The following is an 11,189-nucleotide window of genomic DNA, read 5'->3' as shown; positions in this document are numbered from 1 at the left end:
GAAGCCATGAGACCAAAACAGTACCATAAGTATCATTTGTGTCTTCCATAATATAAATTATTGAAGTAAACAGTATTGCTCTTCGTGGTCCCTATCTAGTACCAGTTACGTGATATTCGTATCCAGTTAAACAACCCCTCCTACTCTATCTCTTAAATACTAAACCCATTCAAACTGACGGTATAATCTATGTTTCACCTTCAATAATGCATTTCACGGAAAAATATTCTTATATTTGACTTTTGCTTCTCCCAATCTATATATAGGTGTACACACATCAGAAAATTAAAACGTCCCTTACGAAAAGTATGGCCAAATAAAAAATAAAACTGCAAACATTTCTACATCTTCTGGTTTCTTTTTTTATAAAAATTGCTCGTAAAGTCACTTGGTATTTTTTTTTAAATTCTGATTTCAGTTGAAACGATAGGACATTTTTCGAGTGGGAACTCACTTTTGTCCACTGACTGTACATGTAAAATAAATTCACCTGACCAAATCATATAGTTATATAACAATATTTTAAAAGTTTTCACAAACAAGCCTTCGAATGTTGTCAAAGTGTCTTAATATCTACGATGTCCACAAGTTTATCAAAATGACTATATAAATATCGTCGAATTACCTAACTTACAGATAATAAAAAGATAAAGGTTAAAATGGCTACCTTAACACTGACTTTGTTGAAATTTATACCTGTTTTCATAATACTATTCATAATAAAGAAACTGTATGGACTATATCAAAGAAGAAAGGCACTACAAAGAGCATTAAAGGATTTCCCTGGTCCGGCCCCACATTGGTTATGGGGCAACATGAAGGAGGTAAGTTTTATACGAATACACCATCTAAATTTTTTATTTTACAGTTAGATTATTGTGCATAATAAGGCATTATCTATATTAGAATAGAAGGAGATTTCTAATGAGACATCTCTCCACAAGAGACAAAAAGACGTAGAATAAAAATTGTAGGTCATTGTGATTGAGACAATGGCCTACATCAATGAGCAAAACCTATATCGCATAAGATATACATGCTTTTATATTCCTATTTTATATACTAAGAGTAAGTACCCCAATTCTAAAATTCCGTTTGTTCATCTTGCTCTATTAATTTTATTTGTTAATTTTGTGTAGTCCTGAATATGCATGAAATATGTTCCACTGGACGTTAATGTTAATTAATCAATCATGTCCAGACGAACACATTCAAATATGACAGAGTATTGTTGTTGTTCATCTCTTCCCCTTAGACATTCATAAAGTATGGAAGGTATACAGAAAAACTTATTAGAAAAATCAGTAAAGAAAAAAATACATTATTGAAAATTCTAATATGACGTGCTTCTTTCGCTTTGTGAATAAACCCATGCTCTAAATCCAATAACTGTAATGTGTTGCATTTGGAAATTGACATATTTGACTTAGATACGACAACCGTTCATGCTGGCTGTTCAAAACTCCTCCCCTGAAAATCACAGTGCCAGTCGTTTGCTTCTTTACAAACAACAAAGGGAGGTTCATGGAAGATCCTACTCAATGGCTCTACACTTATACACATCGGACAAAGAAATTACCTTAATTGTCCTAATCAGAATCGAAATAATTGATACAAGCTATACCATGTATACTTTATTGTAGTTTTAACATGGGTAGGCATTATATTCGTGTTATTTTAGGCCTCACTATCGTTTGGGCAAAAATAATCACGAATATAATGCCTACCCATGTTAAAACTACAATAAAGTATAGCTTGCATCAATTATTTCTTAAATACTGAAACTACAACAACCAAATAAAACCAAAAAGAACGAAGAAACATTGCACCTACTGAAGTTTATCTTAATCCATGCCTTATTTGACTTATTTCACTGTACAATTGATGGCTGTAAATCAACATCCAATTAACATTGCAGAAATAAAACCACCAAGTGCAGCGATATAAGTAAAGAAAAAAAGAATACATTATGCTGTATTCTACTAACAACAGTGCATGTAAAGCGGGTAAAATATATATTGAGGGAAATAAGAAACATTTGTAAAAAATGTTAAACACTATGTTTTAGCTGACCGGAGATTACCAAGGGATGCTTCGGACTGTAGAGTATGCCAAGAAATACAATGGAGCATTCCCTGTATGGATGGGACCAACAGATGCCTTCTTGATGACTGTCAATCCTTCCACTGTTAAGTACGTCTTATCAGGAACAGGTACTGTGCACAATCAAGACGTTTTTGTATGTTATGGGGTTGTTTTGCCTTTTTCTTTTCTTCTTGTTATGTGTTTTATGTTGTTTTTGTTTGTTTGTTTTTGTTTCATGTTTAACTATTTTTGGTTTACTATTTTAAGCATTTCTTTTTTGTTACTTTTTGTTTCCTATCTTATAATGATTCTGTAATTTCATTTTTTTTCCAAAGTAGAATAGTATAGTTGTATGTAAAGCTGATTTAAACAGTTTAAATATTGTTTTTCCTTTTAGTAAGCACTTGTCATTTATGTCATGCAAACATTTCCAGATAATCTAATATCATGGTCTTTCGGCTTCATTGCAGTTTGTTTTCATAAAGCCATTTATTTTTGCTTGTTCTTCATTTAGATGTAAATATCTTTGTATGAATAACAGCATGTCTGTCTTTTGAATCTATGTTTTGGAAGGACTTGGACGTGTATTCTCAGAACGATTTTCGATTTTCTACTTTGTCTTTTCATTCATGAAATGGAATAGTAAAAGAACGAAATTAATCGTGTGTTTCATATCTTACAGATCCTAAAGATGAATTTTCTTATGCACTGATGAGGCCATGGATCGGTAAGTTTATGCTCAAAGAAAGTTAAACGGGAGGGAAGAGAACGATTTTGTTTTTGGCATCACGTTTTTATGGTCCAAGTTTGAAAAAGTTCATGATTAAAGCTAATGATATTATATAAAGACATTGGAAAATCAAATTCCCTTTATTCTAAAGCCATATTTTCATTAAGGTCAGTGATCTTTTTATTTATACATTGTTATTAATGATATTATTTCCTCGGCAAAAATGTTTGTGTAAGTTTCATTCACCTTTCCCTAAGGCCAGTGACAAGTATATTAAGTAGTGACCTTTTTTAGTTGATTCAACATGTTCATCTTTCTTTGCCTAAATTTTTGTATTCAAAGACTTGAAGGAACGACGTCTTACAAGTGAGAAATATAGCTAGCTATAAAACCAGGTTTAATTCCCCATTTTCTTCATAAGAAAATGCCTGTACCAAGTCAGGAATATGAAAGTTGTTACCCATTCGTTTAATGTGTCAGAGCTCTTGATTTTTCAATTTGATTATGTACTTTCCGTTTTGAATTTTCCTAGGAGTTCAGTATTTTTGTGATTTAACTTTTTTTATAAGGTGATGGTCTTTTACTGAGTGGTGGTAAGAAATGGGACAGAAACAGACGTCTCATGACACCAGCATTTCATCAAGATATCCTCAAGAATTATGTGAAGATATTTTATGATTCATCTAAAATATTGATAGTGAGTATGCCGCCATTTTAAACAAACTTTTTTTCAGCGACAGTTAAGACATTTTCTATGAGTATGAATATTTTCCTCATATGACAATAGATATGATTATATAGATATAAGAAGATGTGATAAGATAAGAGTGCCAAATGAGACAACTCTTCATCTAAGTCACAATTTGTAAAAGTAAACCATTATTGGTCAAATTACGGACTTTAAAAGGGAGGCTTTCCGAGCCTTGGCTCACACCGAATAGTAAGCTATAAAGTGCCCCCAAAAGTATATTTATTTTTGTTGTCCTCGTTTTAGGTGGCATATTTCACATTACACATATGAAATCAGTCTGTTTGATTGCATACATGTACGTCATAAGTGTAAAGAAGTCTAAGCAAATTTAACATTTCTTACATTATACAAGATAACCTTTACTCAACTGGAAATCAAAATTTTGATCCTGACTGTCCTTTTGTTCCAGTTACTCGTAAGAAACTCTAATATAGGTTGATTTTTTTATTCATTAAGTATGAAACACTTTTCACTGGACGTTAATTTAACAACAGACTTTCGATCATTTCTATTCAGAAAGAAGGTTTCCAAATCGAGCCATTCATAAGTTAATTGTGCATTTGAAGAAAGGCATTTAGTTTGGTATTATTAAAGATAGGTTAGATATAAATGAATAAGGCATAACCCCAACAACACAGAAAAAGTAAACGACTTATGTATACATGTATGCATGCATACTTGCTATAATTATGCGGTATGGATTTGTATAATTGTTGGAAGCCATAGAGGGACCTATAGTTGCTAACATCCTTTGAACTTTAATATTGTTATATATGAAATCATACTACATCTTCCTATTGTATATTCACATGGATCAAAATATTTATTTTAGGGAAAATGGAGGGAAACGACAGAACCAGTAGAAACTTTTCATCACATCAGTCTTCTGACCTTGGACAGTATGATGAAATGTCTGTTTGGCTACAACAGTGACTGTCAAAACGAAAGGTACGACAAAGTTTATCCGTTTTTTCCCCCAAGGAAAGTAAAATTCATGTGCAGTTTTGCGAATGTATGATACCGTCTTCGAAGTCCCCTGTCCTATAAATATCGCTAACATTGCTATTTATTTATACATCTTTGGCGTTCAAATGTTCAAGTTTAAGCGTTAACGTTCTTGATGATTTTGTGTCTAAAGAATCAATTGATATCTATGATGAGTTTATTTCGAACGCGCGAAATTTACAACGTGTTAGCACTGCTGGTGGACTGTTCTAGTCCCCAAGAGTACTCATCAGCTCGGTAGTCAGTGCTTCGATTACTAAAGTAATTTATAACCTATTTTATTTCTACAATTCACTGCAAGCTGATCGATAAAAACTTTCAAAATTTAAGGTTTAAGATAAGGTAAATCCAGAAAAGGTTCTTCGAACGCACACAATTTATAATGTGTTATTTACCACCAAATAATTCCCCGTTCAAAAGTTGCCGCATGGATTTTCCTTTATATTATAGCTTTTTGCTTTTATCGATCAAGAAAGGCTATTAAAATTCCTGCAAAAGCAGTTCTGAGATTACGTAGATCTCATCAGTTTGGTATATATGCATATATAATTGAACATAAACATAATGATAGAATACCTTTATTTCCAGTACAAGACATCCATATATACAAGGAGTGTATGATGTGTCAGAACTTATAGTAAAACGCATAACAAATCCATTTCACCACAACCCATTTATCTACAAATTTACAGAAAATGGGTAAGTAAGGAATTTTGAATACGTATACATTGAAAAGGCTAATGTGAATACATGCTATTTCAGTACTGACCTCATGTACGTTATTTGTCTTGGTCGTGTATTTTCGTATAAATATTATCTTCTATACTTTCCCGTCTGCTTGCAATTGGGAGAAAACATTTACCAACGTTCATGTCAACCCAACACTGCGTTAGCATCTATTGATTATGGTTTTGACATTGCTTTGATCTTTCAATTCGTAAAATAAGGAACATTCAGATAAATACATTTGTATTTCGAGCCTCATAAAAAGTAAAATCACAAAAATACTGAGCTCCGAGGAAAATTCAAAACGGAAAGTCCCTTATCAAATGAAAAAATCAAAAGCTCAAACACATTAAACGAATGGATAACAACTGTCATATTCCTGACTTGGTACGGGCATTTTCTTATGGAGAAAATGATGTATTAAACTAGTTTTAAAGCTAGCTAAACCTCTCACTTGTATAATACCTTTTTATGAGTTTGAATTAAATTCATGGAAAGAGTTTCATATGAATAAAAGATTTAGTATAAGGCCACAATTAAAAATATTTTGGTTTGCCCAAACCCTACTTAAAGGTTGAGACAGTGGGTGGGTAGGTAGGCATTTTCTTTTTCTTTTTTCTTCAAAAAGAGAAATTGAAGTATCGGGTGTTTATTAGTCTTCATGCCTATCTGATTAAAAAACAAACCTATTATTTTTATGGCCTAAAGATGAAATATTGACGTTTCTTTATTTCAGAAAGAAATTTTACAAAGCTTGTGAAGTTATTCATGAACATTCATCTAAAATAATATCTGACAGAAAACAACTGTTACGAACTGAGGAAAAAGGCAGTAGAAACACAGACTTCTTGGATATTCTTATTAATTCGAGGGTAAGATTGATTTAGACGCTAGGGTCAGGTGAGGTATCATGTGTATAGATTTCAAAGTCAATTTTTTTTTTTATGTTAAAAACAGGGGCAAATTCAAACGAATGTTGAAATCGAAAATTGTGCGTCTCACATAAGTAGACTTAATTTGAACATTTAATCAAATTATAAAAGAAAAAGGAGAAAACAGGCATAACTTGAATATATATGTGCTCGTGTACATGCAGACGTTTTTGGTACCAATAACGAGTTATCCTGGAATTTTGTGTTCTTCATTGTTTCAATTGTTTCGAATTTCCAATATTTTATTCCAAACACGAAAACTTATTTGTAGAAATGCGTATACATAGCTTCAAATTAATTTTAGTGTCTTGCTGCTCTTGCACATCTATGTTTTGTTGTTATCATTGTTGTTTGTTTGTTCGTTGGTTTGTTTTGTTAATGTTTTTTGTTATTTTTTGTTATTTTTTTGCTATCTGGTTCTTATGTTATCGCTAATGTTTGTGTGCTAGACTTATTTCCTAAAATCTAGCACTAATTATATGTTACCGTGCGTTAAAAGGTGAATATACTCCAGCGCATCTTCGTCACAAATGAGTTCTATATAACATCGTTGTCTTGGGATTTAGCATTTTGAAATGGACGTTCTTCTACCGTATTTTTCAGCTTAAAGTGATTTTCGTTTTTATTAGCATTTCACGATTTGATGATAACAGTTGAGTGATTGAATGTTTATAACTATTCTAACTTTATTATAAAGTAAGCAAGATTTTGTTTATACAGGATGAGGATGGGAATGGAATGTCGGATACAGAAATACAAGATGAAGTAGATACCTTTATGTTTGAGGGTCACGATTCTACTGCTAGTACTTTGTCATGGTGTCTTTACAACCTGGCTAAACATCCAGAATATCAAGAAAGATGCAGAGAAGAAGTCAAAGAAAAATGGGGAAATAAAGATGAAATTACATGGTAAATTGTGTTCAATGTCTACATCTCTGAACAGATGAAATTGACAAACATTTTAACTGAAACCACTAATTAGTTGGGTTAGAAATTATTAAGGCGCTTTATAAAGTAACTGTTTCTTTTTGTTATTGAAATGTGCCCATTCCTTTAAATAGGGACTCTGTCCTATTTAGATCGACTAATGCTTGCGTCAGACTCTCCCGAATTGACTCCACATGGAAACACGATGAACAAAATGTTCAAATTCGAATGTGATATAAGGTCATTTGTGAGCGCACTCTCAAGCCATTGCATGGCCACCGGTTGAGCTACTCAGTTTCTCAGACTCAGGCAACAACTTCATAAGCGATAGCAAAATCTTTGGCATTCAAAACAATTGTCGAGTTACCTTGCGAAGGTACATTTTCGTGTTGAATTCGTTTGTCCATTTATCCCTTCGTAAGTGTATGTGGTTCGTGTGCCATTGCTTGACCATCTGTAAGCATCGAACTTGTTTCGTCTATTGATTGGTAATTGACCAGATTTAGGGCCAAAAGTTGCCAAACATCATTGCGAAGGTTCGTTTTCGTGTTAAATTCATTTGTCCATAATGATTTATCCCATCGTAAAGCCATCGTTTGTGCAGTTTGTGTGCCATTGCCTGACATTCTGTGGGCATCGAATTTTCTTCAGATATTGATTATATAGCAATTGACCATGCTTGGGCCAACTTCGCGCAAATTTAAACATTTCATATTCGTACGGCTATATGGTGTCAATTTGAGGATATCGCCTGCATTAGGAATAATACTTCACTAAAAACAAGTGAAATCAATCATGTGCATGTCTCTTTTCTTAATACAAGTTTAACTAGTCAATTTTAGTTTAATTTTATCTCGTAGAAAAGAAAGGTTATGGCCTATCAATTCGAGATACAAAAATTACAACATGCATCAATATAAATGTAGTTGTTTAAATAGTTTCTATCTGTGTACTGTTCAGAGATAGAAACTATTTTAACAATATGACATTAACAAGTGAATTTTTTTTCTAATGTAGGGAAGACATTAACAAACTGGAGTACACTTTGATGTGTGTGAAGGAAAGTATGAGAATGTTTGCACCAGTACCGAATATATCTCGCTGTACAGAGAAAGATATACTGTTACCCGATGGTCGACTGATTCCAGCAGGTAATTATTTTAAGTTTCCAACAATTGTTAAGCTTGGTTCAGGGGGTTTCCTAGTACTTTGTGTAACACTTCGACTTATTTATATACTGGATAAAAATATAAAGCACGATCAAATGAATTTCGTATTATAAGATGCATTTACTGTCATTTCATATCTTTCTTTTGACATGTGTAAATACAATGACGACCTTTATGTATTGCCCCAAAATTTTTATTTTTTTTTATTTTAGGGGTTCGGATGGGAGTATCCATATATGCTCTTCAAAGAAACCCGGATGTTTGGAAAGATCCAGAGGTATAAGTTATATTATAGTTGGATTTTTAAAATTATTTTAACTTTATAAATTGACAACTTGTTTTCTTCTTCAAATATTCACATTCTTAATTCACTCACACATTCCATTACTAAAATATCACTACAATTATACCTAAAGTTGTCTTTTATCATTTCAGATATATGACCCTTCTAGATTTTCATCAGAAAATAAAGTTTCAGCATTACAATTTATGGCATTTTCAATGGGACCAAGGTAAGAATCAGTTAACGTTATCTCTGGTCTTCATTGGGTCACGTGCACTTTTGAGTCAACAGTTTCCTTAAAAACAGAAAATATAGAAATTAGTATTTAGAATAGATTGTCGCTGGAAAATGACACCACGCTACAGTACATGCATGCTATTTAACTGTTTGTGGGGTAGCGTTTGATGTAAATGAAATAAATCGGACCGAAATCCGTTGGTGTATCATTGAAATAGATTTCTGGTCTATTAGACACTGTGACCCACCGTGCAAGGGCTATATAGCCAGTCAAGGTCGTTAAAAACTTCCATCGTCGAGACATTGTGTTTAAAGGTATGAGAATGCATAAATTGATAACCTTCTCTGATATGTAATATTGATATCAATTCAATTAAGGAATTTGTTTTGTTTTGAATGTATTGTCATCTTCACATGCATTTTATATTGGCTGCTGGAGCTTCAAACAAGAATAAACTTTCTTTAATTGTTTTTATCGAGCCTTCGACTTTAGTCGAAAAAGCAAGACAAAGCGATCCTCTGTCGGCGTCGTCGTTGGCGGCGGCGGCGTCCACAAATATTCACTCTGTGGTTAACGTTTTTGAAATTTTAATAACTTTCTTTAACTATCCTGGATTTCTACCAAACTTTGAAAAAAAGAAGCTTGTGTATGATCATAAGATAGTATCCAGAAGTAATTTTTGTTCAAATAAAATTCCATTTTTTTTTGCATTTTACTTATAAATGGACTTAGTTTTTTTGCCAGGAAACATTACTTTCAATCTGTGGTTCAACTTTTTAAAATTTTAATAACTTTCTAAAACTATCCTGGATTTGTACCAAACTTGGACAGATGCTTGTTTATGATTATAAGAATTTTAAAATATTATTCAGAAGTAAATTTTGTAAAACAAAACACCATTTTTTCCGTATTTTACCTATAATTGGACTTAGTTTTTCTGCCAGGAAACAATACATTCACTCTGAGGTTAAAGTTTTTAAAATTTTGATAACTTTCTTTTACTATCCTGGATTTGTACCAAACTTGGACAGAAGCTTGTTTATGATCAAAAGCTATCCTGGATTTGTACCAAACTTGGACAGAAGCTTGTTTATGATCAAAAGCTAGTATCTAGAAGGAAATTTTGTTAAAATTTTGTACCGGTTTATCTGTATTTTACTTATAAATGGACTTAGTTTTTCTTCCAGTTAACATACAGTCTGCAGTAAAAGTTTTTAAAACATTTATTAGACTCATAAACTATCCTGGATTTTTACCAAACTTGGACAGAAGCTTCTTACAATAAAAAAATCGTATCAAGAGGAATATTTTTATTGATTTTTTCCTCAATTTTGTTGAGTCTGCGATTAACAGCAAAAGTAGTCGAGACACTGGGTTACGCGAAACCCTTACGAATTTTTTATATATATTACTAGAATGTTTTTGTTTATTTCAGACAAAACAAAGTATTTTACACACGACTGCAACATCATAACAAAAAAAAAACATCAATAAAAACAATGCATTAAACAATATGTTCGGAATTTCAGATAAACATTCACCTCAAATGTCTTTTTTTCTTTCTTTTGTCATCTCATTGAAGTTCACTCTAGGTCAACTTTTGTTTACACTTTATATGATTTATTTCAGAAACTGTATTGGAATGCAGTTTGCATTAACTCAGATAAAAGTAATTATTCCAATGATTGTCCGTAATTTCCACTTGGATTTGGATCCTGAGCGACCAGCAGAACCTGAGAGTATGTTGATATTAAGGAGCAAGAATGGCTTGTATCTAAAGGCGACACCAATATAAATCTTGGTTAAGACAAGAGCGTCTTTGATACTGGATAACTGTTTGCCAAGTTCATGATCAAGCCGAGAGAAGAATGGAATAGAAAGTAGAAACTAGTAGATACCATCATCACTGGAACTTGTTCATTTTAATAAATATATTGAATTTGTAACGTTTACGTTTACTTTATCAATAAAACCAGTTAAGATACATATGCAGATGCACTGCTATTTGTGAGTAAAAAGAAAATAGTGTGCCTGTCCCAAGTCTGGAACCTTAAGCCTTTGTTAGCTTTCAAGTTGTGCTTTTTGTTGTTGTTGATTTTTTCTCATTTATATTTTTTGGGATTGAGTGAGGCTGAACTAGTATACATTATTATCAAGGAGCCAGCTGAAGACATGCTCCGGTTGTGGGATGATGCATTTAAGACCAATGGGGGCCTTTGGTTGCTTTCTGCTCTTTGGTCTGGTTGATGTCTCTTTTGACATATTTCCCGTTTCCATTCTTATGTCTTTTGTATGGGTGAAGACAATATTGGATAATGGGTCTTGAAATAACAAGATGGAG

At 32.6% G+C, this 11,189-nt stretch overlaps 1 protein-coding gene across 1 annotated transcript; it reads left to right on the top strand.

Moving 5' to 3' along the window:
- The first annotated feature begins 623 nt into the window (after positions 1–623).
- On the top strand, positions 624–10,794 carry LOC143069098 (cytochrome P450 4A4-like). The gene is made up of 12 exons (XM_076243555.1): positions 624–824; positions 2,069–2,213; positions 2,768–2,812; positions 3,385–3,512; positions 4,399–4,514; positions 5,160–5,270; positions 6,034–6,169; positions 6,950–7,140; positions 8,176–8,309; positions 8,540–8,604; positions 8,763–8,839; positions 10,478–10,794. Exons 1-12 carry the CDS (start codon positions 660–662, stop codon positions 10,641–10,643), a joined length of 1,479 nt encoding a protein of 492 aa, XP_076099670.1. The 5' UTR covers positions 624–659; the 3' UTR covers positions 10,644–10,794.
- Positions 10,795–11,189: the final 395 nt, after the last annotated feature.

Source organism: Mytilus galloprovincialis, chromosome 3, assembly GCF_965363235.1.
Source record: "Mytilus galloprovincialis chromosome 3, xbMytGall1.hap1.1, whole genome shotgun sequence".
Lineage (NCBI taxonomy): Eukaryota > Metazoa > Mollusca > Bivalvia > Mytilida > Mytilidae > Mytilus > Mytilus galloprovincialis.
Note: the sequence above shows the minus strand (reverse complement) of the source record. Positions and strands in the feature narration are given on the sequence as shown.

Bases quoted from the DNA above. Each gene is read 5' to 3' on its own strand.
- LOC143069098 (XM_076243555.1), top strand. From the start codon at position 660: ATGGCTACCTTAACACTGACTTTGTTGAAATTTATACCTGTTTTCATA. The intron at 8,605-8,762 runs GTATAAGTTATA...TTATCATTTCAG, and splicing joins ATGTTTGGAAAGATCCAGAG to ATATATGACCCTTCTAGATT. The intron at 8,840-10,477 runs GTAAGAATCAGT...GATTTATTTCAG, and splicing joins GCATTTTCAATGGGACCAAG to AAACTGTATTGGAATGCAGT.